Here is a 27939-nt window from a genome sequence, read left to right on the forward strand (position 1 = left end):
TTAGTAGTCCCAGTTTTAGCTCTGCAGAAGCCGGGATTAGGTTTGCTGGTGCCTCTGTGAAGAGGGTTTGTAGCAAACTGGTTTTCAGCGGTGTCTTGCCAGAGCTTGCCAAAGCCCGGCATCCAGGTTGCTCGGCACAGCTGTGTTCCCTCCCCACCCTCCCTGAGCATCTTTCAGATGGCTTCGTTTTCCAGCCTTTCAGCTCCAATTAAAAATGCTGAGCTTTTTTTTTTTTTTAAAACAAGGGGTTTAATGCTGCTATTCAGTGTAAATGGCTGGAATTTCCATCAATTAAGGACTTGCCAGTAATTTGTTTGGGGAAAACCCTTTTCTGCCTCTTCAAAACAAACTTTGGCAATGCCCTCTAGCAGAGTACCATGCTCCGGTGCATCCTTAAATCCAGGGAAAAATCAACAGCGCTGAAGTATTGCACTTAAAATCCAGCTTGGAGCACTCCGAGGAGCTGCAAAATAGGAAGTGGCCAGCCATTCCCCCTTCTGCCCAAGCAATTTTTTCTCTAAATGGCAGAAATACAGCCCAAAAAGATGCATTGCAGGGAGAAAGTAGGAGGGGAGAAGTGGCAGCGCGACCTAAATCCAGCTGCACGTCACCCGGAGGGCACAGGGAGCAAAGTGCAGACCAAATGGAGCGCGGCATTCAGGGGATTCCTCTTCCTTCGCTGCCTTGGGCTTGGCTTTGTACTAGAGCTGGTTTTAGGAGATGAGGGACACAGATCTGAGGCTCCTGGTCCCAGCTGGAGGCTAAGCTGGGGTGGAATAAGCCAGGAGAGGAGCCCCGAGGGGCTGCCTGCCCTCGCTCTCTCCCTGTGGCTGCAGACCTGCTCCGGGGGATGTAGCAGAGAGCTTGGAAGCAACGGGAAAACAAGCCTGGCTTGGTTTTCCCTACTCCAGCCGTCATCCTGGGAGCAGGGGATGCTCCATCTCGGGGGGAGCTCATGCAGCCTTTTCCCATCCTTACGCTGCAGCAATAACCTTCCAAGCGATGCCGCCTTTTCTCTTCCTGCCCCTGTTTTCTCCTGCATAAAAAGACAAACCCAAAAGGCTGTTGTTGGTGCCTGGGGGCCGTGGGCAGATTTGTCTCCCAGAGGTGGGAGGGGGCTGTTTTCCCTCCACCAGCGTGACATCAGAGACCTGGGCAGGGGGAGGGGGGAAGACTTTGGGGCTCAGCCTGGCTCCCTTCCATATTCAGCTGCCTGTTTTTTTTTTATAAACGCAATTGCTAATTGCCTCTACATTCATCATCATCTAATTTTTTTTTTTAAAGCTCGTTTTTGCAAACTAACCCTCTTGGTTTTTTGTTTGTGTGTTGGGGTTTTTTTCCCTTTTCTTGTCTTCTCCGGTTTCCCTTCCCATTACGGTAGACTGACCCTTGGTTATCATTGCAGAACTACGGCAGCGGCATGAGACCTCCACCCAACTCCCTAGGTCCCGGCATGCCTGGAATTAACATGTAAGGCAAACCCTGCACTGGGCATGTTTGGCCGCTGACTTGGGCTTTGTGGGACCTACTGATAGAAACACAATATTTTTTTTTCCCTGTTTAATTTTGACCCCAGGGGGCCGGGTGCTGGCAGACCGTGGCCGAACCCCAGCAGTGCTAATTCAGTGAGTATCCTGCAGTCCTTGAAGAAAGAGTGGGGCTGTTTGGGGACCATCCTGCAAATGAGGCCAGTTCCCTGTTAGCTGAATCCTGCTGACGAGGGGGGGTTCCCCAGCCTCTTGTTTAGGCGCTGCATCTAAAGCCTAAGCCCTGCTCCTGTGCTGCTCTCCTGCGGTGGGGTGCAGCTGTGGGGGCTGCTGGGCCCTGGGACCCCCATCCTGGCCGGGCTGGGGAGGCAGCGGGGGCTCTCAGCTGTGCCCTGCTGGGGTCCAGCCCATGGGAGCCCTCATGCACCCCACAGCTGAACCTGGCTCTCTTCTCTCTATAGATCCCATACTCTTCTTCATCGCCTGGTACATACGTGGTGAGTCCTCCTGCTCCATCTGTCCATCCTGTTGTCAGGGTCCAGAGACATTATGGCTTGGGGAGCACATGCGGTTTGGGGGGGAACTGGAGCCTTTGGGGTGGCCGGGCTGTGTTGGGGGGTGCAAGGTCCAGCTGGGGGAGGTGTTTCAAAATGTGGGGAGGTGGGCGATGCTCGCGTTTGCATGGCTGAGCCCTGCTTTGTCTCTCCGCAGGGTCCGCCCGGCGGCGGCGGTCCTCCAGGGACACCCATCATGCCCAGTCCCGCAGGTAGGAGTCCCCCAAGACCCCCCCTCTCTGGGGCCAGCCCTCCCGGGCTCCTGCCACTTCCCCTGTCAGGAGACCCCCATCCCTGGGGCTGCGCCGCCAAGCACAGGCAACCCCTGTCCAACCAGCAATAACCAATTTATGTAGCTTTTGCCTTTCCGGGGAGCGAGCGGCATGGGCCACTTGGCTTCGGGATGGCATTTGGGGATGTTCCTATATCCCCCTACAGATTTGGATGCTGCAGGGCTCAGGGAAGTGGGGAGGTGAGGAGTGCTACATGGCGAGGAATTACCTCCCCACGCTTCCCAGCCAGGAGTTGAATTATTTTTCACAGTTGAATTTCTGTGATTAAAAACTTTGTGGATCTTCATTAAATACAAATTAGCCAGAAAATGGTGGTACTTAGAGGGAATTTTAGGTGATAAAATACAAAAGAATGAGTTCAAGTGGCATGAGTTTGTTTTAATTAAGAAATGAATTAATCACCCGACTTATTGGGCTTCACTGTTCCACAGATTCAACAAATTCAAGTGACAACATCTACACAATGATTAATCCAGTACCGCCTGCAGGCAGTCGATCGAATGTAAGTCTGCTTTCTAATAATTTACATATCAGATACCATAACAAATCATAATTAACTTCATCAGTTCAGAGTAAAGCAGTTTAATTGATTTCAGCCATTTGTTACAAAACAGAAATAAAACAAACCATCAAAAAGCGATTAACTCTTCGGTGACTTTGTTAATTTTTTATGCTTATTAAGAGAGCGGCGGTCCTGCTGCTCCGGCCAAGGTGGCGGCAGCTGTGTGCCTGGTGAGATGCTGTGTTTTGCGGGATACGGGCAGACTTAAATCTCGTTAAATACTGGTTGGAGGGAGCCCTCTGCACTGCCACGGGTCTGGGTCTGCCCACGCCTGTCCGGCCAAATGTTATAGGTGAACCCACAGGACCATGGGCCCCAATGTGCCCCGCAGCCTCGGGGGTGGATGTGTCCCTCCTCTCTCCCCTCTCCGGAGGGATGGCTAGGGAGGGGATGGTCCCCAGGAACCGCTGGGGCCGTGGCAGACGTGTGGGGTGGTTTTGTGGCTGATTTTGGTTTTCTCGCTTTTTCTTCCGCAGTTCCCGATGGGCCCTGGCTCTGACGGCCCCATGGGCGGCATGGGTGGCATGGAGCCCCATCACATGAACGGATCGTTAGGTGAGCACCCGCACGGGGGGCTGCGGCTCGGGGAGCCCCACTGTGCCTTCGCTCCCCAGGGATGCTGGCAGAGCATCCTAGTGCCTGCTCCCGTCCCGGGGTCAGCCCCCGGTTTGGACCACTGCTCGAAGCAGAGCCTTTGACTGGAAATCAGAAGCAGGGTCTTGGGGGGAGCAGGGCAAGGAGGCGCGGGGGCCACTGCTGCATGCTCAGTAAGGCTGTTCTCCTTTTGTGTCCCCCCTGCGCAGGGTCAGGAGACATAGATGGACTTCCAAAAGTAAGTGAGTTGCAGAGGGGGTGTGTGGTCCCCCCTTTTCTCGGCACTGGGGTGCCGGTGTGACCCCAGTGGATGGGGACACATCGCGGGGGGCGTGACTGGGGCAGCTGGGGCTGCGTCCTGCCCCCACGGCGTTTCGGGGGGCACAGGGACCTGCTCATCGCCTCCCCCCCTCATCTCCTGCAGAATTCTCCAAACAACATAAGTGGCATTAGCAATCCCCCGGGCACTCCAAGAGATGACGGGGAGCTGGGAGGCAACTTTCTCCATTCCTTCCAAAATGACAATGTGAGTGAGTGCCCCCCTGGGGACGGGGGGACGTTCCCTGGGGCGTCCCGGCACTGGGGCAGGTGGGCTTGGCGGTGGGTGCCTTTTGGACCTGGGCTGTGATGTGTGTGAGCTGCTCCAGGACAGAAAGTGGGGAGGAGGAAATATTCTGTGGGTGCAAGCTTGGGTCCTCGACGGGACGGGGTTGTACCAAGGGAGGGGAGAGGATCCCACGGGATGGAGAGGAGCTGGCGCAGCTGCAGCCAGCTGTGCTGACCTTGCTGATTCAAGGCGCTGTGCATGACTGCAGACACCCCTCCTCTTCTTCCTCTATTAGCAGCATATACACATGTGCATGTTAATTATTTGTTTTAAATTGCATCTCACCCCATACTGTTCTGCTGATTTTGTCCCTGGAAATGCAAGTTACAGAGTAGATTATGCCCTGATAAATTCGAGTCTCCAGCATATCCTCTCCTCCTGATTTATTAGATCCAATTAGGTTGCTGCGTAGTTGTCATCAGCCTCCTTTTGCACCCCCCTTCGGTGTCCGGGGGTCTGGCCCGCCTGCTTTCTCACCCTGGCTCTGTCTCTCTTCCAGTATTCCCCCAGCATGACGATGAGTGTGTGATTTCCCTCCCCCTCCTCCTCTCCAGGATCAAGAGAGTCAGCTGCCGTTCGGAGGATCTCAACGAATTATGCAAGAAGAAGAAGAAGAAGAAGCTAGGTGTATGGGCAGGGAGACGCGTGGTGGGGGCCAAAACCCCAGGTTTAGTTTCATGCAATAAAAAGGCTGAACTTTTTATTCCATAAAACATGAAGGACAAAACTTAAAATATTTCAAGACATGACAAGACCCTTCTTTGTGCGGAAGGGTTTATATATGTACATGACACTTCTTTTTGGAAACAAACGGAAGCCTCTAGCACCCAACTCCGATCTCTTTGCTTTGTTCTTTTAAATAAAGACAGAAACCGAACCTGTTGTATGTTTGTGCCGTGCGACACCAGGAAGCTAGTCTAGATATGAAATCTCATGTTGTCTCTGTTGTAGTCATTTTTTTAAATAAACTGGACAGTTTACAATGGTGGTTTTCGTTCAGAAGGCCTGTTTTTTTGGTTTTGGGTTTTTTTTTTCCCTTCTATTTTTGGGGTTTTTTTTTTGGTTCGTTTGCAGCACAACGCTTCCTCCTCCAGTTAACAAGATCTGCTTTGGGGAAGAGACTCCACCACCTCGTTAAAAAATTGTTAACGCAGGTGACCCCTTCTAGGATCACATCCTCGAATGAATCGTGATCTTGCTCTCTGTGACTGTGGCATGCACTGTGTTAGTCTTTCCCCCCCTCTCTGAGTACAAGAAGAAATCTCTGTCCCTCCCTTCCCCAGAGTCCTTCAGCTGGTTCACTGCAAAAATTGATTTTTTTTAATGTTTTTTTTTTTAAATCCACCGAAAGAAAGGGTTAATCTGACCTGGGACTTTGAACTGTGATCTCCAGCTAACTTTGGGGTTTTTGGGGGGGGGTTTATTTGCTTTGGGGGTATTTGGGGGGGGGGGTTTCTTTTCTTTAGAGATGTGCTCTTGTCAGGGTTTCACTTATCTACGATTTGGAACTGGATGGAGATATTTTTTAAGGAATTCTTGTTGTTGAAATGTAACCTTGCTATTCTGTAGGCTCACTCTGTAATAAGAAAATAAAAATTAATGGCAAGCATCGAAGGCCATTCCTTCTGGCGGGAGAGGAAGGGACGAGCCAAGGCGGCGGGTTGGGATCTCTGTACATGACACTACCCTGTAGTTTGGTCTTTGTTTTTCTCCAGCTCCCATTTCTGCTCCATGTATATCATATTCTGTAAAATATTCTCTCCCTTGGATTTGACCTTTGTGCGGATTATTGAAAGCATTGTATCTTGTTTCAGTGTTTTTTCTTACCTTGTAGTCTGGTTCGAAAATTACCGAGAGGGGAAAAAAAAAAAGTAATTATTATACATTGTAGTTTGTGTACGATATTTGTTGATAATGTTTTATTAAAGGGATGTCTTTTTTCCGCACCCCTTCATTGAAATGTTTTTGGGGAACATTTGGCTTGTTTTTATTATTCTGACTGCAAGACATGAGATGACAAAACCTTTTTTTTAGTGTGTAATACGATTTTTTTTTTTTAAATGTTTGCCTTCTTTTTCCTAGGCATTTTAATTGTGCTTTACCTGTAGAAAGTTGCTGGGGAGGGAGGGGTGGGTGGGATGGGGAGGTCTGAGGGTGTCAGTCTCATAGTTAAAGTCAGGTTAATATTTTCCAAGTAACGCTGAGAAATAACCGAACGCAGATTTGTTGCATTGCAAATATACTCGGGGGCTCCCCGAGGGGTCAACTTTTTTCCTTTTCTACTTCCCATCTTGTTTTTTTTTTCCTTTTTTTTTTTTTTGTTCTGATGTGAGGAAATGAAAGGACCGGTTTTAATGTATTTTAAAATGAATAGCTAAATTATTGTCTTCATTGGTATGGGATGGTTTTTTTGAATGAAATGGTTCTCCCCCCTTCTCCCCCCTCCCCATGCTGTAATAAATATGAACATAAACATTTGATTTCGGTGCTCTGCGGTTTGTTCCTGGTGTTTGCTGCCAGACCTGGGGGGGGTGGATGGATTTTTTTCGACCTTTTATTTATCGAGGACCAAATCCTGGCTTTGGTGTGCAGGAGCAGAGGTGATGCAGAGCTGAGAGGTGGCCGACGCTGGGGGTTCTGGCTGAGGCTGGGATGGTGGACAGGGATTTGGTTGGGGTGCAGGACCCAGGGGGGCTGGGAGAGGTTTGGTTTAATGATGCTCTTAGGGGGGTTTTTTTGTTAAGCATTTTGAAAATTCAACTCAGCCTAGGAAAATGATCATTCTTGTCTGCACGGGGCTGGAGATGTGATGTGCTGTGCAGGATCCTCGCCCTCTCTGCCCCCAGCCTGCCTGGCTACAGGCAGAGGGGGGCTTTCTGGAGCTAAAAAGGGTGGTGGTGGTGGTTTTTTGCACCTTGTCCCCCAGGGTTTCCCCATTAGAGGCCGGAGGAGTTGGGATGCCAGTGTGGCGATGCAGGATGGCATCCCATGCAGCAGGTTACAGATCAGGGATGCACTGGGAGAGGAGCTGGGTCTTTCTACCGCCTGTTGCTGGAGTCCTGCACCGCTGGGAGGTAAGCAAGGGAGGGGAAGGGGTGCGAGCATCACCTTCAAAAAAATATACATATACACATATATAGGCTTGCAATGGCGTTTGCTAACCCGCTCCTCAGGCAAGGGCTGGCTGTGGTGCAGGGTGGGTGCATGCACCGTTGCAGGATCCACCTCAGCTCCTGGCTCTGAACTGGCTGCTGGAGATGGGAGAAACCCAGGTGAGGCTGACCTGGCTCCCTGACGGGCTGCATCAGAGGCTGCTGCAGCACTTGAGGAAATAATTGGGGCTTTTTAGGTCTTCAGATGGGTGGTTGCAAGCGCTGGGTGCCTGAAACGCTCCTGGGAGCTGCCGTCTGAGCCTTGTTGTCTGCCTTTGACTAGTTCAGGCAGGATATGGCTGGCTGCTGTTGTGAAGCTTCTCTCCCTCCTTGAGGGAACATTCAAGCGTGGGCTGTGGGCTCAGGGGGCTGCGAGCCATCCTGGAACGTTGCCAGTCCTGGGGGACGCTCCCACCCAGCACTGGCACCTACAGCCATGCCACTGCTGCAATTCCAGCAGCAAGAGCCATGCGGTCGCAGATGCTCATGGAGCAGAGGGGCGAGGGGGCGATGTGTTGGATGTCTGCTGGGTTTGGGAACCACCCAGAAAAATCATCATGCCTGCAGAGCATGTAATTAACGGTGAGTTCAAGGAGTGGTGTGCGTTCGCACCCTTTGCTACCTGTGCAGGTTTGCTTTCGGATTAACGTCACAGATGTCCTTGTGCGGAGTCTGCAGTCATGCCCCGATGCAGTTTTCAGTCCAGGCAATCACATCCCTCCGTGCTTTGCAGAAAGTAGCGTGTAAGTGTTGTCCATCATTTGGAAACGTGACCCCCAAGGGTAATTAGCTGATGCTAATGAGGACCTCCTGCCTCCCTGGGGCCATCCCTGCCCATGCTGCCCAGCCAAGCACCGCTCAGCTGCCTGGAGCAACGGGCAGCATTGCTGCCTGTTGTGTTTATTACAGGCTGTAGAAAAGCCCTTCCCATTGGTTCTTACTGGGTTACAGGCTAATTTTATTAAACACCACCATGAGAAACTGCCAAGTTCCCTCCTCTAAACATCTCCTGAGCCCAACCTTAGGGATAATTGTCTTCCACACTAGTTTTCATTAAATTAAATGCGGGAGGAGGATCTGAACAACCAGGGGCTCTGGTCTGAGCACTGTGTGTACTTGCTGGCATGACGAGCGCAGCCCATGGAGTCGGATTGTGCACCAGGAGCGGCTCAGGGGCAGGTAGTGTGGAGTGGTGGAGCCAGGACAGTGCAGCATGCCTCATCCCCACGGCAGGCTGGGGGCTGCAGAGCTCTCCTCCGGGCAGTCAGGCACCGCCAGGTCTTCATCTCGGACTCCAGCTGCCCTGTTCTTGTATGTTCTGCTTCCCCCAGCTGCTGTTCATTAAAAGTTAATGCCTGGTTCTTGGTCCATGCTGAGGTAATGCCATTCATCTGCTGACAAGCCTTTATAATTTATTGATGCCAACCCAGATGTGCCTCTGTGACCCATTGTCCTGCTCTTGGCCCCACCTCCCTCAGCTGGGCTAATTCCAGCAGGTCACACCAGAGGAACGAGCAGGTGAACCACGTGTAGTGTGCTTGGGAAGACCAGCGGGACACCACGCACGTGTGCACGGCTGTCCGTGCTAAGGGGGCTGCTCTGCAGGGGCTGCCTGGTTCACGGACCTCATACCTGCACGACAAACCAACCCCAGCATCTGTCCCCCGTGCCAAGCTGGGAGCCTGCTCTGCCCCCCTCGAGTTCCCCTCCTGGACCTCAGAGTTGCTTACCCAGCACGAGGATCAGCTGCTCCTTCCAGCACCATGTGAACACTGCTTTCCCCATCACCACAGGTGAGATCAGCTGTGCCCTGAGCAAACCAGGGACACGGTCTTGCGTGCTTGTGTATGGTCCCCTCATCTCAAGTGGCTTCCTGATGCCTCTTGTAACATGCTGAAGCCTCCTTCATTCCCCTGCTGACTATCCCATGTCTTATTGCTTCTGCCGTTTTTCAAAATTGCCTTTGCTCTGCCTTCATCCATCTCTCCCTGTGCTCACGCTTTGTCTCTGCTCAGTCTTGGGAGACAACAGGACTCCAGCTTCACTTAGTTTCTCCTCTTCTACTGCCTGTCCTAACAGAGATGTCTTTGCTGAGAGGTAAAAGCATCTAAAGGGGCTTTGGCTCTTTCCCACGTAGACCATCGTCACAGATTCCCACATCTACCGGAAGCATGCGAGGCGTTTCATTTCTCCGCACCCCCTCTCCACCACAGCCGCTCTCCTACCACGCTGCCTTAGTGAAACCGCTCTGCTCAGGAACGCTAACCTAGCGGCTGGCTGCCCTGCACGGTTTCCACCCTAAGACAGGTAACACCCGAAGCTGGAAGGCTGAGGGAATGTCAATAGTCCAAGGGCTGTTGCCTAGAGCTGTTCAGCACGGTCCGTGTGACATAGCAGAGAGCCAACAGCCTGAGAAAGAAACACCTACCAAACAGCCTTCACAGAGCACGAGTGTATTAAAATATATTCCTAAATAACAGGGTGCAAATTACAGATCTGAGCAGATTTAAATTGATGAGGTGAATTAGGCATCCCTGGAACAGGCAGAATTAACTTGAATTAAATCAATGCAATGCTTACTAGATTATTTCTCTTTCACACATTTTCTCCTAACTATTGAGGGATTTGTTAATTTAACTTGCAGCCGATGCATCCCAGTTTACTGGTGCAACTGTTGATCTCAAATTTGACTAGCGAAAGTCTGTTTTCTGAAACCTGCAGAGCAGAGCTGTCTGATGGATTGAGACTGCAACACACAACTGGGGTGTTCATCCAGACGGCCAGAGAAGATCACCAAGCACAGACCAGTCTCTCACACAAGACACTGAAGTGAGACTAATTTCTTGGAAATATGCTCTTCCACACCTTAAAATAGCGCAGGCTGTCCTACTCCTTCCCATGTGCTGGAGGGTATCAGCGCAGAACTGCAAAACATTCTACATTTGGCTGGAGCTAATTTAGCCTTCATTTTACAAAAACCACACTAATCCCCCATCTTAAAAAGAATACGTTTCCTGCTCAGTTAACTCTGTGTGGCAGGAAGAAATTCTTCCTTTGTGTTTTTAGCGGCAAATACCAGCTACCAGGCACCAAAGTTTCACGCTACATTCTACACCACTTTCCCAAAATGGACAGGTCTCTTCATCCAGGATTGGGGGATAAAAGAACTGTGGTTCTATAGATCCAACAAAGCAATCTCACCGATTAAGTGCTTTGGGAACTAAGCGCAGGGCAGCACGACACATCCCAAAGCAGCCAGGAGTAAAACAAAGTGAAAGCCAGGCAGAATGAAAAAGGCTCATGTCTCAGGCTCCCCTCTTGAAGCTTTGTAAGTCTCTTCCACATACACTGCATTCAGAGGCACTCAAAGCAACCTCGGAAAATAGGTTTGAGTCTAGCTCTGTGCAAAAGCACACCGAGAGCAGAACCTGCGCAGAGGAATAATGACTGGCTTATGTTCTTTCTAGGCAACGGTGGAAGAGTGCAGGAGGATGCATTTGATGACTCTCTAACCCGAATCCAGAGGTAAGCCCCTAAAATGAAAGAGTTTCTTCATGCACTATTTAGTTAAGAAAAAAAATTTTACTTTCAGTAACAATATAATTTATTTTTGAACGTAAATTAATCCACCTTTTTTTAATTATGTGATGGTTCTGGCAAAGAGAAGCAGCAGGTACAGTTGGTGAAGTATTTTCATTTGAGCTGAATTTCACACAGTTCCATGCAGATACAGTGCCAGAAACTTCTTGAATGTGTCTGGCTGAAAGCCATATATTCCAGCGGGCTTCTGCAGAGAAAAAGACATGGATGCTCAGTTTGCAGTGAAGTGATTAATGTAGACAAACAACAGCTTTAAATACTCTTGAATAAGACTTCAGACGTGGTAGCTTCCAAATTGTGCTCTCCCTCCCCAGATGGATTTGTGTGTGGGTACTTCCACTGGTATACATCTCAAGTGGCATAAACCCTTTGCCCATCAAACCAAGACACCCTCCCAGCGTAACCAGGGCTGACAGCACTGTGCTCTATTTACTCTACAGTGAAGCTGACAGTTGCATGTAAGCACTTCCTTCATCAGAGCACGAATTGATTTTAAACAAGCATATTATGAGACGGTAGATTACAGATGGGGATATCTTTATGTAGGAGTTCATATTAAGCTTGGCATGCAGCTTGCACGCTATGCAGAACATCAGCACTACAAATACTCCCTGTCAGTAACACCTGCTTAAATAAGAACGAGGCCAGTGCCTGTGTCGGGTCCCTTCGGCTGGTTTAAAACCTGCACTGCAGCTCTACGCCAGCTCCCAAACCTCCAGCAGAGGTGAAAGGGTAGGATTTCCAAGACCATTTCCCAAGTTTTGCTTACCGTAACAACTCTTTTCTTGACTTCTGGAGTACACTGGGCTTTTTCATACAGATTCTGATCAGAGTCAATCCAGACTAGATTTTTTATGCCATCACTAGAGACAAGGTCTGTTGTATTTAACTGGAACACCATGAACTGGAAGAGCTGGCCATCTGTGCCAACGCTTTGCACAACTATTGGCTGCTCCAAAACCTTGGGATCATTCTAGGAAAGAAGGCGGGGGGCAGGGGGGGGTGAAGAATGTTTAAAAAGCCAGTTACCACAGAAATTGTGTGAGTACTTGCTGATTCTGCATTTTCTACTTGGTTTAAAGCCAAGATTTTAATAAATGTATTGTTACCTTGCCCAGAAAATTACTGTAGTCAAACAAGTTTTGAATGTAGATTTTGTATTTTAATTAAAATTCCTCCTTCAGCCAGCAATGAAGTATCAATTTACATACTGAGCTGTGGGATGGGTTAGAGTTTTACATTTGAACCTACTCCCTGGTTCCTACCCATTACCACTCTATTGCATGTTACATCACAAACACGCTCATTGCTGAGAGATCTTTTTCTGGATTAGCAGAACGACACCTGAACGTTGGAGTTAGACCTCTGGACTGGGAAGCTCAGATTTGAAAGCTACTGTAACATGCCACAGCAAGGGAATGTCACGACCCCTTCCACTAGCTGCAGCTTTAGAGAAAGAACAAAGGCCCAGCGAGTCAGCAGCAGTCTCCAATACGTACCCCGTACAGCACCTTAGCCTTTGCCAGCGCGTTGCCAAAAGCAAACATCAGCATTTTAGCACGAAGTTGTTCTGGTCTGAACCTGTTAGGACGAATGTTGGCCGATTCCAGGAAGAACAGAGTGTGAGGATGAGAGTATGGATAACCATCTTTAAAACCTAAACGGCAGATAATCATGTCAGGAATTGCTCAGTAAGAGACTACACAACCAATGTTTTCCACCCTATCCTCAGGAACTCTTAATTTGCTGGGATTTAAGTTCTTATCTGCAGTCCTGCTTTGGCCACAGTATACTCGCCACAGGTCTGGAGCACTTGCAGTGCACACCCTGTGCCCAGCTACTGTGTCCCCTCATTCCCATCCACCCCCTACCCACAGCTGTCTCACAGAAGGGCAAGGACTCCAGGTTAACCCAAACACTTAGTCTGACAGAAAGTTATCATCAACGGCTAGATTTACCTGTATCATTGAGCTCTCTGTACACATTCACTTCCTGAAGATCAATTGTAGGAGAAATGGGATAGAAGGTGTCCAGAACATGTTCTTCAGTGGCCAGTATCTCCTCCTTGGAGGCTACTGGTGGTATTGGGGCCAGAGAGTTCATAAGTATTCCATTCAGGCCACGAACCTGAAGGAGAATGGATTCTGGGAAGGGAAATTAGGCTACCTTCAAACATTGCCAAAATAACATTAGGGAAAGACATACATTTCCTTTTGGGCGGCAGCGTTCTAGCAAGTCATTGTTCTGCAAGGCTCATTCTCTCCCCCTCACCTCCAAACTAAACTTAGATAGTACCTCAGCTGTAGGTTCTTCTTCTAAAATACCAACGTTAATTGCTGGTGCTATTTTCTTAACATATGTAGAGAAACAACAGTACAGGTTTTGGACACAAAAAAATTAACAATCAGTTCTAAGACACTGGTTTTCATCTCCTGCCATCTTGTTGATGTTGTCTAACACTCTAATAAATCTCCTCAGGGCAAGTATCCTGCCATCTTCCAAGGCTGCCCATCCTTACAGAACTATTTAAAACTGAAAGAATTACTTGGTTCCAGAAATGGTTTCATTTTCTCCAAGTCCTCATCCATAAAGCTAGCGGCTTTGTCACCCCTCTCATATTAATGAAATTAATACAGCACCACAGCAGCAACTAACCTCTTTCCCACGTAGCTGATATCTTGTAGTTTCTAGCCAACATTCTTTTAGCCAGAGAAGGATACTTCATAGACATTAACCGACATAAATGTATCAAGTCTTCAAACAGTACTGGGCTTTAGAACGAGTAAAAAAAAAAAAATAGTTACATAAAAAAAGTGATCATAATGGTGGGCAGATGCTTCTGGGACATGAATGCCATAACGTTGCTGTATGTAAAACATATAATAGCGTAACATTTCCAAACAGCTAATGCAGATTTCAGATTAATATCCCACACACCGGTCCTGTTCCAAGTTGGCAGAGGTAATGCTTATCATTAGTTATTCAAAAAACTGACATTCTGCATCAGCTAGAAGTAGAACTCAAGTTGAAACACAGACCTTGGCCTGAAAGCAGCTTTAATGTAGAGTATGTGTTTACATTGGTACTATTGTCAATATGCAGAAATGGGGGGGTTTTTGTTTTGTTTGTTCTTGGTTTTGTTTGTTTTACAAGTTGACAGCCTGATACAAAGGGTCTAGCAGTTTTGCACAGTGAGTGAATCTCTCAACAGCAGATCTATGTATGAATTATCTTTGCAGTGTTAAAAACTCTGGTTCTCGGGTTACCTGCTTGATGACCGGCTTACGCTAAAGCCACAACCACGCAGCAGAAAGGTCTTCCCCATGACCGAGGACTTACCAATAATGTTCTCTCCTGGGAGCAACTTCTGTCGTGTCCCAGAGCCGCGCGTGTGAGATGGCACGCTTTACCCGCTCCTCGTGGTCCTCGAGCTGGTGAGCCGGGCTGTCGACGATGCTGAGCACCGAGGGGGGCAAGCCCTCCACCAGCTTCGTCTTGGTGAGCCATTGCGCTTGCCGAACTCCTTGAAACAAAACCCAAGAAACCAGGCATTACCGAGGCCGCCGGGCGGGCTGGCGGCACAGTTAGTCGATGAGGCAGGGCGGGCTCCCCACCGCCTCTGTGTCTACACCGTGTGAGGAGGAACCCTGGCTGGCGGTGAAGGGGGAGTGCTTGAACAGGCTGCGCGGCCCGGGGCAGCGCTGGGGGGACAGAGGGGGTGGCCCGGGCCGAGGCGGCCCGGGGGAAGGGCCGCCGGGCCGGTACCTTCCAGCATGCGGACGCCCCGGTGGCAGATGTAGCAGCCGCGCTCCTTGTAGAGCGGCATGTCCTCGTAGCGCGGCCCCGGCGAGTGCCAGGGGTCGTGCCAGCCGCGGTCCCAGGGCGGGAAGCGCGGCCGGGCCAGGCCGGGCAGGTAGTGCTGCCGCCCGGCGTACGTGATGGTGTCCAGCTCCACCTGCTCCCGCACCGGCCGCCGCTCCACCGCCCGGGCCAGCTCCTCCGGCGGCGGCCCGCGGGTGGTCCAGGGCGTGCGCGGCAGCGGCCCGCGGTGACGAGGCGGCGCCGCCGGGGTGAGGATGCCGCGGGTGAGGAAGCCGCGGCCCCGCACCGCTGCCGTCGCCCCCGCCCGCCTCAGCGCCATCGGCCCCGTCGCCGCCGCCGCCGCCATCCTCCCGCCGCCGCCTCAACGCCCGCCCGCCGCCATCTTGGCGCGCGCGGCACGGCGGGAGCACAACAGGCAGGCTCACCCCCTCCCTTTCCTCTTCGGGTGACTGACGGCGGGAGCGGCCAATGGAGGACAGGCGCCCCGCGGTAAGGGAGGGTCGGCAAATTGCCTGGCGGCGGCGGCTGCGGGGCGGGGCGGCGGGTGAAGGGCAGGTGCCATGTTGGTAAGTCAGGAGGCGGGCGGGGGAAGGCACCTCCCCTCTCGCGTTGGGGGGTGCAGTTGGGAGACCGGCCCTTGGCGGGCAGGGGGCGCGGGGCGGGGCCTGGGGCCGGCCCTGGGCCTGTGCCCCGGGCCTGTGCCCCGGGGGCGCCGGGGCCCTGCGCAGACGGGGCTGCTCTGCCTGCGGGGCGGCGTGCCCCAGCCCCCGGGCACGCTCAGTAAGTGGTCGACCCTCTATAAACGTGTATAATTTTATATATGTTCGATAAATGGCCAGTCCCGAGCCTGGGGGCTCCGGGCTCCACCCGCGGCCTGGTCGCGGTCGCCCTCCTGACAGCCCTCAGGGGAGCCCCGCTCGGGGGGCATGGAGCCATCGGCCGCTGTGGAGAGCAGGACCACTCGCCTTTTGGTTCCCCGTTCTCCCCCCATAGCGTTAGAATAAACGTATTTGTGTTGCAGGGATGAAGGTTAGTTAATTAATTCACCTTGGAAGTGAAGCTGCTCTAAGTGCTAAGTGTCTCTTCCTCAGCCTCGTCACCCGTGGCTTTATAATTTCCTCTGGACTTCCTTTTGTTTAAATGATATAGATACAAATGCATTGGGAACAGCGTTAAGCCAACCGTTTGTGTGAAAATAGCAGAGTCCCTGAGAGATCTGCATCATGATTTTGGCTTGAAGAGCATTTGGTTTGAGTACAGCTCTGTCTGAAGCAAGGGTAGCGCTAAGGAATAAAAAACATGCTGCATGTGCTTCTGGCCCTTTCCTACATGTCTGCATTTAAAGCCAGACTCAAATCTGCTCATAAGCAGTGTTCGTTTGCTTGCCTGTGACTTTACCACGTTTGCCTCTGGTCTCTTGGCTCTGAACCCCACTTTCAGCTCACTGCCCTCCCACCATTTTAAAGCAGTGCTCCAGCAGGCCATGTCTTGGCGGTTGGGGTTCATTGTCCATTTTCATGGACCGAGCTGCAGATTTTTAAGATGTTTCCGCTCCAGGTGACCAGGCTGCTCTTTTGTTGGAAATCACCACATCGGAACAAGCAGAAATAAGTGTGTGCTTGCTGCTGCTGGAGGCAGCTTTAGCTGGGCAGCCAGGCTGGGAAGCGGAGCCTGAGCTGGAGCGTGGTGCGTGGCTCTGGGCCGGGGGCTGCAAGGTCTGGCATTCCTGCACCGGACAAGGCAGAGGCAGCAAGCATTTGAATGAAAAATGGATTGTTGCAGGTGCCAGATCAGCTCGCAGGTTTTCAGTTTTCTGAGCCCCCTGAGATACACATGCAAGATGCTAGAGAGAGGTTTCTCAGTCTTCCTCCAAATAATGCTCAGCTGATGAGCACGTGCTGCTCTTCATCATGCTGTTTTTGATGCAGGGCTTGTGTTTTGCAGACAATGAGTGGAAATGAGGACGACTGGCTGGCTCTCAAACCCCAGGAACCTTCTCCATCCCAGTGCTGCGGCAGCGGCTGCAAACCCTGCATCTATGATGTGTATGAGAAGGAGCTTGCACAATGGGAGAGGGCCAAAGCAAAGCAAGACAAAAGCCTCCTCATGGAAAAGAAGGAGCAGGTCAATTTATCTTCATCACATCCTAGAGCCAGTGCTTTGATCGTACTTGTTAACGTGTGGGGTTGTGGTGATGGGCAAGGGATGCAGCAATAGATTAAAGCGATGTCTTAAGAGAAGGCTGTAAATGCAATTCCCTAAACTCTGCCTTCACAGCCACCCTCCCCCTTGCCTGCTCTCTCCCTGCTGTAATGTGATTTTCCAAGTGTCGAGTTCGCCTTGGTGTCGCATTACAGCCCTGGGTCTGCAGCTTCTCCTTGCTGGGGTACCCCAGCCAGCCAGAGCCAGCCTCTCTGGAAACTGGGAATGGGTGAAAGGTACAAAGATTCATGATTTTCTTTGACAGTTTCCTCGGAGAAGCTCCGTTTTCGTGACCTTTTTCATCTTTTCCTGATTTTTAGACTCATACTTTGAGGACGAAGAAACCTGCATTGTGTGTGGTGGAGTAGTTGTCTTCAGAGCATAATTTTAACCTTGTCAGTACCCTTTTGCATAGGATTAACTATGCTGGGTCAAGCAAAAATGGTCAGCGTTGAAACTGCTAACAATATTTCCTATTCACAGTGGTCATCAGCAGGTTTCAAAGTTGCCCCCAAAGCAACGCTCAGCTCTTTTAGCAGTATTATTTCTGTTTGTTTCCAGACGTGAGAAAATGATTGCAGTGAGTCATAATAGGATGACCTTGCTGTAAGGTGTAAAAATGTAATTTAAAAAAGGGGGGGGGGGGAATGCAAGATCCCAAAATGTGTGCCGCAGAACATGATAATGAATCAGCAGAGTGCTGAAATTTGTGCTGGGTCCCGGCATTTAATCCATGTTCTTCTGGAGTCCTGAGTATCTCCGGCACTAAATTAGCACGCACGTTTGCTTCCAAAGAAAAATAAAATAATAAAAGACACCATCTAACCGAGTAATTATTTATTGTTGTTCTTGCAGAGCAGTAATTCAGAACTGAATCCAGATACATTTACTGCATTCAACATAAGCTCAGTGGAGCAGCTAACAGAGGACACCTACCAGTACAAATTTGAATTACCAGGAAATAGCAGTCTGCAATTGAGTTTAGGACAACATATCGTGTTAAGGTATTGTTCTCTGTGCTAGTTAAACAGTCTGCATTATGTAACCTAATACGTAGGTTTTTGTCAATAGACAAAGGCTTCATACCAGGCAAATCATAATTTCTATACCTCCACAATGACACAGATGAAAGAACTTGTGAGCTCGTTAGCTCTACTAATTTTATGGTAGAAGCCATTCCAAAGCTGTATTTTTCTTAAGCATTATCCTTGCGTCGGTGGTTCAGAAAGAACTAGGTGTGATTAAGAAAATGCATTTGCAGAAAGAAGGAGTCAAAGAATAGATGTTACAACAGATGATTTACTCCAGCGTGTTGGGATGAAGACAATGAGCTGCGCTTACCCCAGAGCTTGGTATTTGAGCCCGTGTATCTTGGGGTAACTCAGCACCTGGGGTGTTACCTCTAGTGTCCAGGAATTTCTTGACTGATTTCTAACAAAACAACCCTCCTGCATAGTTTATTCCTTGCCAGAAAGGAGCCACTTGGGAAAAGTTTGTGTCTCTCTCGGCCATCTGTGGTGATCATTGCCAGATAGAAAAAGTCATGTTATGATGCCATTGATCTGTATCTGTTGACGTTATTTGTACGTTAACAGCTGATGTGTACAGCTGGCTGGCTGCTGAAAGTACACGCTTCTCCCTTCAGCCATCTCTCATGATGCAGTAGAGGAAAAGGTTCGGTCACTTCAATCAATTACCATAGTCAGTGGTAAAGAGCAGGGTGGATATATTCTATGGAAAGAGAAGACTTACAGGAAAATACAGTGTCTATTGACAAGACCTCAGGTCAAGGCCGTGCCCTGGCTTTCATTATTTAATTACCAGATGCTGTCTGAACACAGAAAGGAAAGTAGACCCCAGCCCAAAACATATAGCAAACCTACCACAAAAACATTTTTCTCTCCCCTTTGCCAGTCTTGCATGTTCAGCTGCTTCTCACAAAACTGCTCAAACATCCTTCCAGGGATGTGTCCCTGAGTTGAATATGTGGTACAGCTGGGGCCACTACTGGGAAAACAAAAGGTGCATTTAGCCATTATGTTCCCCCTGGATTTTTACCTCTGGTAGGGAAATGTTTTGCATCTGTGCATGGGCTGGGCCATTGGGAAGAGGACCTGCTGCCTCCCTTGTCTCCCCAGAGAACTGCAGAAGTTTGGTAATACCAGTCAATGACCCAACTCACAGTGGGTTCCTATATTTCTCTTCTCAGAGGAATGGTGAATGGTTTGGAGGTCCAGCGAGCCTATACTCCGATTAGTCCAGGGAATGCAGAAGGTTACTTTGAAGTTTTAATGAAAGTAAGTAAGCCTGTACAATATGGATTAGAGTCTAAGGTGCTGGGGACTGTGTTTTCTTTAGGAACCAAGCACTCTGTCAGCACTTCAAGTGAGACTCTCTCAAATCCCTCATGGACTGTTTCTGTGTTGTTTTGAAGCAGTTGTGCTTTGCTGATAAAAATTGCAGTTTTTCCCACAAAACTGAAAGCAGAGGAAGGTGACACACAAACAAGTGCTGTGCAGCATAAGCCCTGTTAAGCACTTGGGAGGGCCTCTCGGGAGCCCCGCGGTTGCCAGCATGGAAAGAGGTGCCCATTCCACTTCCCTGATTTAATTTTGCCTTTTCAATCTGTCTTTGAAATTGCACCCAGTTGTCAGCCCAGTTGAACCACTGATTTTGGGAAGTCTTTGCCCAGCCCTTATCCTCCCCCCTCTATTTTACTTTAAGAACACACCTCAGAAAAATTTTTCAGTTTGGTTAAAAATGTAGATAGACAATAGGTAGCTGTTTCTGGTTTGTGGGCAGGGCTCTGGAGCTGCCTGCAGTCTGAGAGGGTCCCTGTGGCCCATGGGGCAGAGAGGTGGCCCATGGGCGCAGGCTGCCCCTATCGGGGTGGATGAGGTGGCAGAGCCCTGTTTTGGACGAGTGTCCTGGCCTTGCTGGAGGCCACCACAAAATGCTGGTTGAGTTCAAAAGGATTTTATAGGAGAACGTGGCTGGAAATTTGTCTGAATAAAGTCTGCAGGGCCCTCAGAAATGATTACTTTCTGTGGAGAATATCGAATTGAAGAAAATTTTTCTGATCTTGCATTTATATGTCACTACTGATTCCTTAGGGCAGACACAGACTTCAGTATAGGTGTGAAATTCAGAGTGCTGGGTATCCCAGGTGGTTTGCAGAGAATGACCACTCGTCCTCTGCCTGTCTTCCAGGATTTCACATTTTTGGGGTTTGTTATGCATTATACGTTCGAACACAAACCCTGTTCTTTAGAAAAGTGTACAGCTTCTATAGGACACCTGTGGGAGGGTCATTTCACCATTCTTGTGGCAATTGGTGTGTGGTAGGGGAGAGAAATGTTGCATTTGAGTTGCATTAATAGGATACGTTCACAGGATGACTGTGAAATTTCATGTATACTTGCTTATTACTCACAGGTTTTGCATTTCAATAATAATAGTAATGATTGTAATGATACCTTTCCTTTATACAGAACCTTTCATCCCAAAGGGAGCTATAGTTATTCTCTGGCAGTGACAAAAGAGGTTGGTAACACCCAGTGTAAAGCAGCCATTTTTATAACTCACTCTGTAGATTGTGGTATATTTCACACTATTCAGGCAATTTTGGAAAGTACTATATTATTATTATTACTATGCAATCCAAGCACTGTTCAAACCCTTCTGTCTCCTGTTATTATAGCATTGCATTTGTGATACTACAGTTAAGAGTGAGGGAGTTGCCATTTACAGAGCATAACCCTCTTTTTGAGTGATTTTATAATGTTAGGGTTTCTCTCCATGTAAAACTGGGTGTAGAAGTTTTCCCCCAGGAGATAATTATTTTTTTCGTTTTACTTAGAAAAATTCATTTTAAACCCACTCAATCACTTCTCACTTCAATTTTTGGAAATAATTTTGGTGAAAGAAGGATTGTTTTAGTTTCCATTACCCTGGTCCATTGGGAATAGGCAGTGAGTGGGGCTGACTTTTCTGCTCTTGCCTTGGGTTTCCGTATATGTTTGAAGAAGGCAGGTGTAAAATACTGCTCCTTTGATGCCACTGAGCACTCTTTGCATGAGGCTTAGTACCTGCCCAGAGCTCTCTGAAGGTAAAATGTTTCTGACAGTAACTCAGAGCCTGGATGCGTGTATGTTATGCATTTACCTTTTGAATGTAACAACTGGTGCTAATAATTCTTAATACTTCAGGTATCTTGTTTAAGTGAGATTGTTAGGAGGGGAGGAGCATCTGTGTTCTTGATTAGCTAACACTGCCTGCAAGCACAAGCACGGCTTACTCACTCATTTTTTCTTAGCTTCTTTGTGGTTCACCAATTTCGTTTGCCTGCAGTGCAGCTTGGTGGCCAGCCAACGCACTGGGGTGTGGAGCTGGGCTTCTGTCCAATGCGTGTACAGAAAATACCCCAAAATATGCTTCTTTCATATGGGCTGGAATCTTTGAAGGCTTATGTCACATCCCATCTTTTGACCTCTGGTTGTGTTGCTCTCGCTCAGGCTTATCAGTGGCATCGCCTCTGTGCAAAACCAGTTGTCTGCTGCAGCTGTTGGGCTTATCTGCTCTTGCTCTTTGGACCAGACCTGGTTCTCCAGCCAGATCCCATAGACTCGCCGTTCTGTGCGTGTTTGTTCTCATTAACCATAAAGTGGTCATACGTATAGGGCATATACATATAGCACATAGCAACAAGACTGCTTGGATGAGCCCTTCATTTTCCAGCCTCTCCTTGCTTCTGTGTTTCTAGCAAGCAGTGATCCTTCTTCATCAGTCATGAGTGAGGTTAGCATTCCTGCAGGCGAAAGCCTAGATAATATTGTTTGTGCCTGGTAGAAAGTAAGGTGGATTTTGCTAATGTTTTTCTTCCGTGAGGCCCAAATTAACTTTTTTTTTTTTTTTTTTTTTTGAAATGTGAAGGCATCCCTTAGCATGCAGATGATCTCCTCTGAAAACAAAAGTTTTATAAATGAGAAACCTGACTTTGGGTCACTAATTGTATCAACACAGCATCTGAGAGACTAAAATAAAGCAAGAGCTATGCAGTGTTTATATAACTATCAGTACCCAGAGGGCATTTCCAGACCCCATACCCTGAGATCTGGAGAACACTTGAAGGCTTGGACTGTGCTTTGCATTCAAGACACTCTTCTCTGTGTGCTTTGTAAGCAAGAACTCTGATAAGCTTTTTCCAGTTTTGGAAATTCAGACTGCATAAGAGTGGGCTGTGTTTACATTATAGTCAAGCTGGAATGGATCCAGTATGATTTAATTTAAATGTCTTTGTTTTGGGTATAACTTTGAGTTATTTTTCAAATAGAATGATCTTTCTTTTTAAATGCATGAAATGTTTTTTTGCCCCATTCTTGTTTAAATGTAGATAACTTTATAATTGACTTTAAGCTGGGAAACTTTCCAACAGAGTATAATTATTCTTTTCTTTTGTGCAATGTTTTTTATTAGTGCTATGAAACTGGGCTAATGTCACAATACATAAAAACGTGGAAAAAAGGAGACATGGTCTTTTGGCGTGGGCCGTTTGGAGGGTTCCCGTATCAACCTAATAAGGTTAGTTCCCTAAGAGACATAGGATGTTTCAGCTTGTGGCAGCTAGCTTTGTTTAATACTCTAAAGGGAAGACATCAATTTGATTACTGTTTTCATGATTATTTTAGGGACTTCCTGGGTTACTGTACAGTGCTACAGCGTTAGCAGTCAATTGGAGAAAGTACACCTTACTGAACCGCAGAATATTTAAGAAGGAAGAGGAGAGGGAGGTGGACGGGAGACTGGAAAATATTAGCAAGGCTCTCTGTACATCACTTGCATTAGAAGTTCCTGATGTGTTTAACAAAGGGAACTTATTTTGCACCAGCAATGAGTGTGGATCGGGTTTTGCCTTGTTTGAACCATATTGCTGTTTTGTGACTGAGCACAAGTGAAGGGGAGGTGTTGATCTTTTTCTCTTGGGTATTCCCTGAACTGTGGCAGCTCCAGTGAGGTGTCACGTCACCCAGCCACTCTGCAAATGTTGATTGATCCCACTTGCTGATACCACGCTCGCTGCAAAGAAAGGCAGATCCAGTTTCAGGGGAAGGCTTCTCACGCATAGTAATTCGGTTACTTAATTCTGACCTTTCAAATGAGGAGCAAAATTGAAACACTGGTTTCTTAAGATCCCAAAGCCTTGGGTTTTTTTCTTCCCCCACCCCCCCCAACAAAAATAAGGCTGTAAAATCCCAGTGGCCGAGCTCCATGCAGAACAATTGTGTTCTGCTTCCTGAAATACTCTCCCTGCTGGTTTAGGCTACTGTTCTCTTCTTAAAAGCTTCCAGATAATCATTTGGGACAGAACATGGCAGTCATGCCTAGAAGTGGCTGCGTTCAGGGACTGTCTGGGTGATCTGTGTACATGCAGTTTGCAAAGGACCTGAGCAATCTTTAAAACAACTTGCTCTAGAAGAACTGTCTGTTATTTAGGAATTATAACATAGGTCCCGAATATTAGTTTCATAGTAAAATTTTCTTTTATCTCTATTTGCTGCCAGGAGAATAGGACTCGGATTCAGGCAGATCAGATCCATTCACAATAAACTGCCCAGTCAAAACAGAGCGCAAGCAGCCTCTGTGGGCTTAATAGGGGCTTAAGTCCCAGTTCTGGCATTGGCTGGCAGCCGGGGAAAGTGCGGGGAACCTTCTGTCCTCCTACACGCAGCACCTCACTGCCTGAACACCCCTATCGCGAGTAGAGTGAATGTCCCCCCTTGCAGGTGGGAAGCACTATCGTGTGCTGTGGGTAGCTCTTTGAGAAAAGTGAGATAATACACCAGGAGGATATGTGGATCGGGATGGAGACGAAACCAATTCCTCCAGAGAACATTCAGGATTATGCCTTACAGCATCCAAGATAAACACAGGGATCTTTTCCAGTGGGAAGACAACACACAGTGGGTCAGCAAATGTACTGCAGAATTGAAACTGAAATATAAATTAACTGAAATCAAGGCTAAAGTTAGGATAAATGTTCATATTTGGGTAAAATACAGTTTTGTTAGATGTGATATATAAACCCTGAAAGTGCTATCTGTAATCCTTTGCAGAAAAATACATTGAGAATTGAATTTGCCAGTTCATGACCTTCTGATACATTCTCTCTCGAGGGGCCCTTTACCAGTGTGGCAGCAAGGAGGAACTGACAATGAGTACCTCCATTTCCAGTCACCACAGCTCATTCAAAATTCTGTTTTGTTGTCAGCATGGAGAACTCCTCATGCTGGCGTCTGGTACCGGCCTCACACCAATGCTTCCCATCCTCCAGTCCATAACAGATGATGAAGAGGATGAAACCTTTGTAACTCTTGTTGGCTGCTTCCGTACGTTTGACAACATTTATTTGAAACCTCTTCTCCAGGATCTGGCTCGATACTGGAACATCAGAATACTCTACGTCCTAAGCCAGGTGAATAAATGGATATGAAGCATGTTTGTGTGAGGGTTCTGGGTGCTGGATGAGCCTCTGCCTCCTCTGTTTTTCCGTCAGCATGGTGTTAATTCTTTCCCGGTCATCGAGGGTATTTTGTGATCCAGTAGCTGCTGTTCTTAAATCTGCTACATGTTCTCACACTGCTACCAGTCTGGAGAATTTCAGGGAAGCAACTGTCGCTGCTTGTTCCTCTTTACCTCCTTGGTGGCTGTTCTGTTGGGATGGACCCACTGATTCATAGTTACTGTTGATTATTCTCCCCCACTTCAGATGGTTGTTGTTGCACCTAAACATTTGTGCAAAGAAAACTTGACTCTGGGAGACTCACAGCAAATAAACTATTTCTTCTTTCCTAATACCAGTGCCTTAATCTGTCCTTATCTTCTATTCATTGCTCATGGCTAGAGCTCTCTTCTTCTAGTATGTTAGCACCAACTTCCCAGCAATTATTTTTCCCAGCTGACCCATTTTTAAACTTCTTAAAGTTGTTTCCCCCTCTGTAAAATTACTTTTTCTGCCAAATCCATGGGATGAGAGCATACCTCTCAGTGGTCTTACATTTTGAGCAGTCTTTTTCATTTCCATTTGGTCCCAAAGTTGCCTGTGTTCTGCACAGATTTGGTAGTTGAAAATTATTTCCCTCAGAAATGAGGATTCATTGCAGGGAGGATATAGAAAGAATTATTTATGCTAAGGGAATGAATCCCATTGCATTTTTAGTTTCTCAGATGAATGATTTTTTGTATCTCTCCTGGTGGATCTGCCTCATACATTATGTTCCAAATATGACCTCAGCAAGTTGAGATTGGGTATAGAGAAAAGTACTTGTGATTTAGGCACCCCCCCCCCCAACTACTTTATAGGAGCGTAACTGGTAATAGTCTCTGGTGACATAGCTTAAATACCCTTTTCAGGACAGTGCTGTCTCAAGAGCATGAAGGAGGTCTTGAAATTCAGTCAGTGAAGGGCAAGAAACCCACCTGACCCCTGTCAACACTGTCTGCCCTGCGTGTACATCTCTCCCTTCCTTCTCTTCTGTTAGCAGGTTTGTTGTAGTCCAGCACTGACTTGTGCATCCTCCCTTTTAGGATTATATATCTGTCTGTCTCAGTAGTTCACTCTGCTGCCTGTCACACATCTGAGCACCTTCTGCTTCTAATTAATAGCACTAGGGGAGTCCCTGCTGGATCTAATGCCATGGGATCTAACATTTCTCATGGGATCGGAGCTGTGTTTGGAGCAGGGGTGGCTTCTTTCAGTTTTGGTTGAGGGAGATGGGACTGAAAGAGACTTGGGAATGGAAGAGGCAATGGAGAGAAACAGACTTGGGATTTAGGACTTGGGAATAGAAAAGGCATGGTGAGAAGTGGTTCTCAAAGGAGAAGGTTCTGCAGTGTTTCTTGGCAATAGTTACACTCTAGTTTTGTTCAGTCCACTCTTGAGTGAGTGGCTAGGTCTCGTGACAGGGAAAGATTTGATCTGGGCTTGGAAGAGGAACGTAGCTCTCTGGATGGGTCACTTCTGCTCAGATGGAGTCACAAGGGTGACAAACATCCTGTGCAGTACACTGAGGGGAAGAGGGAGATTTGGCTGTAAGCAATCAATTGTCCTTTTTAACATGGCATACTGCAAATCTTTTGTCTTTTCAGGAAACATCACTGGAAAAACTTCCGTGGAGCTATCAGGAAAACACATACACCGGTCGTCTCAATGAAGACTTGATGAAGACGATAGTAAATTCCTGTCGAAGAAAGCCATTTGTATTAATCTGTGGCTCTTCTGCATTCAATGAAGATATGAGTAGATACTTAAAAGCCTCAGGAGTTGAAGAAAATTCCTATTTTGTCTTTTAGCAGGATATTCCTGACCTAAGGAATCTTAGGCTGAGCCTTGGACATCCTTGTTTCTCTGCAGACAGTGCTCGAATTCAGTCATCTCCATAGACTGAGTTCCTTGTGCATAGACTTTCATAGGCCTTTGGATCAAATATTTGCTTCCGGTATGATTCTCGCTCTTGAAAGTGTTTTAAGGATCAGGTGCCATTCCAAAGTGGCTGCTGTGATCACCCACACCTCAGGGAACAGCATGGTAATGTTAATGGAAGTCTTCACATGCAGTTTTAAGAGAGAGATCTCCTAAGGGTACTAAAAACCATCCAAGTACACAGCTCTGCTGTAATACGAAGACCGGTGACTTGCTTTGCATTCCATGTTAGGCTGCAGTGGTATTGTGCCCTGTCAGATGTCCAGAGGAGAGATTTAATCCTTGAGGAGAAGACAGCGTGGCCAAGGGAACAGCAGAGCACTGGCCCGGCACTCTGGAGTCCATGGGGTTCATTTCAGTTGTGTCGTTATCTTACTGGGGGATGCCAGGCAAGTCACTTCAACCTCTCTGTGCCTCAGTTGCCCCATTATACACTAATATAGAGAAGAAGGTACAGATCTCCTCTGAAAAGAGCCTTTCCCACCATGTGCGGAGAAGGCTATACATGGGGATGGAATTATACATGATGCCCACTGAGGACTTAGGCAGGCTGCCCTCCTGCCCTAGCACAGCCTGCATTGCCTACCTTGATCCTTAACCCTTGAAATGCTGCCTGGGGAGAGAAAGAGCATGTCCTAAAACTCTGTGTGAGAAAGCATCCAGGATGTAGCTGCTATCTGTCAGGGAGGATGGTTGTTTGCTTTCCATGTCCCCTAAGTGTTGTATAATAGCCCTGGTTCATTAAATTGAACCTCTTTTCAAATGAACAGCTGTTTCTTTTTCTCACAGGACTCTCACGGGTGTGCAAGGGGGTTCCCTAAGCGTACCAGAACGCTGCCTGAGGAGTGAAAGCTTCATGGAGCTTTGCTGGGGCACTCCCCCATGGGGCAGGGGCCAGAGGCAAGGGCCTGCCCCAGGGGATGGCAGCCCCGTGGTTGCCCTGGCACAGCACCCAGCCTGGGCACCCCGGCCCCTTCCTCCTCTTTCAGTCCAAGATGCTGCTGCCTTTCCTCTGAGATACCTGCTGTCCACTCTTTTACCTTCTTAGTAAAAACTAACTACACCTGGAAATACAGCCTTTCTGCATGCCTTTGTGTTTTTCCGTTCATTCCCAGTTTATCCTGTGTTGGGGTTTCTCAGGCTGTGACAGATGATGTTGCATTATCATTCCTGTCTCATTTTTTACCTGGATCAAATAGTACACCTTACACAAAGGAGATGTAGTTTAAGAGTTACTCAAAATGAGCAGTGTGCACTGAAATGATGGCTCTGATTCACAGGTTGGGAGGGAGCATAGGTTCCCCTCACATTAGTGAGATTTGTCTCCAGTTACCAAATGCCTGAAATTAATCCAGTGTAGCTGCAGTTTTTACGTTAACTTCATCGAAGCAAGGGCTGACAAGAAAGGCATCTTGTAACCCAAAATAGGGTTCTGGCTTTTAACGCAGAGAGATCTAGGGAAGTTGTCCATGGTGGGTCCAAGGCAAGCTCTCAACTCCTATCCAAACCCTGCTTCAGCTGCCGTAAGGCACTGACATAGTAGAGGTGCTTCTGCACAGCGTGGGGTTGATAAAATAAGGAGTTGCTT

The 27939-nt window shown here is 48.1% G+C and overlaps 3 protein-coding genes across 9 annotated transcripts in view; 2 read left to right on the top strand and 1 right to left on the bottom strand.

Moving 5' to 3' along the window:
• Positions 1 to 5085, top strand: part of SSBP3 (single stranded DNA binding protein 3) — a 54230-nt gene extending 49145 nt beyond the window's left edge. For 4 of the 5 annotated variants that reach the window (XM_087730304.1, XM_087730303.1, XM_087730302.1 and 1 more), the window contains 9 exons: positions 1406 to 1470; positions 1577 to 1625; positions 1949 to 1984; positions 2199 to 2253; positions 2766 to 2836; positions 3373 to 3451; positions 3700 to 3728; positions 3915 to 4016; positions 4597 to 5085. In XM_087730304.1, the coding sequence (XP_087586430.1) occupies positions 1406 to 1470; positions 1577 to 1625; positions 1949 to 1984; positions 2199 to 2253; positions 2766 to 2836; positions 3373 to 3451; positions 3700 to 3728; positions 3915 to 4016; positions 4597 to 4626 (516 nt within the window). In that variant the 3' untranslated portion in view covers positions 4627 to 5085. The remainder of the gene's footprint in view (positions 1 to 1405; positions 1471 to 1576; positions 1626 to 1948; positions 1985 to 2198; positions 2254 to 2765; positions 2837 to 3372; positions 3452 to 3699; positions 3729 to 3914; positions 4017 to 4596) is intronic. The other variant, XM_087730306.1, reaches the window with a different exon arrangement.
• Positions 5086 to 10812: 5727 nt separating this feature from the next.
• MRPL37 (mitochondrial ribosomal protein L37) lies at positions 10813 to 15027 on the bottom strand. The gene is made up of 7 exons (XM_087733597.1): positions 14615 to 15027; positions 14189 to 14372; positions 13505 to 13620; positions 12808 to 12993; positions 12349 to 12506; positions 11619 to 11822; positions 10813 to 11036 (listed from the first exon to the last, which is right to left on the bottom strand). Exons 1-7 carry the CDS (start codon positions 15015 to 15017, stop codon positions 10959 to 10961), a joined length of 1329 nt encoding a protein of 442 aa, XP_087589723.1. The 5' UTR covers positions 15018 to 15027; the 3' UTR covers positions 10813 to 10958.
• On the top strand, positions 15026 to 27912 carry CYB5RL (cytochrome b5 reductase like). Of its 3 annotated transcripts, none has more exons than XR_015699067.1 (8): positions 15026 to 15160; positions 16616 to 16795; positions 17729 to 17877; positions 19083 to 19170; positions 22349 to 22453; positions 24141 to 24344; positions 26018 to 26740; positions 27141 to 27912. XR_015699067.1 is itself a non-coding variant. In XM_087733598.1 (7 exons), exons 1-7 carry the CDS (start codon positions 15140 to 15142, stop codon positions 26219 to 26221), a joined length of 951 nt encoding a protein of 316 aa, XP_087589724.1. In that variant the 5' UTR covers positions 15026 to 15139; the 3' UTR covers positions 26222 to 27912. The 3 variants fall into 3 exon arrangements, 1 of the variants encoding a protein (XP_087589724.1); XR_015699068.1 differs by lacking the exon at positions 27141 to 27912 and adding an exon at positions 25283 to 25413 and having other exon boundaries at positions 26018 to 26141; XM_087733598.1 differs by having other exon boundaries at positions 26018 to 27912.
• Positions 27913 to 27939: the final 27 nt, after the last annotated feature.

The sequence above is a fragment of the Nipponia nippon genome, unplaced genomic scaffold (assembly GCF_047370975.1).
Source record: "Nipponia nippon isolate SJK-2023a ecotype South Korea unplaced genomic scaffold, ASM4737097v1 scaffold_5, whole genome shotgun sequence".
Taxonomy (NCBI): domain Eukaryota; kingdom Metazoa; phylum Chordata; class Aves; order Pelecaniformes; family Threskiornithidae; genus Nipponia; species Nipponia nippon.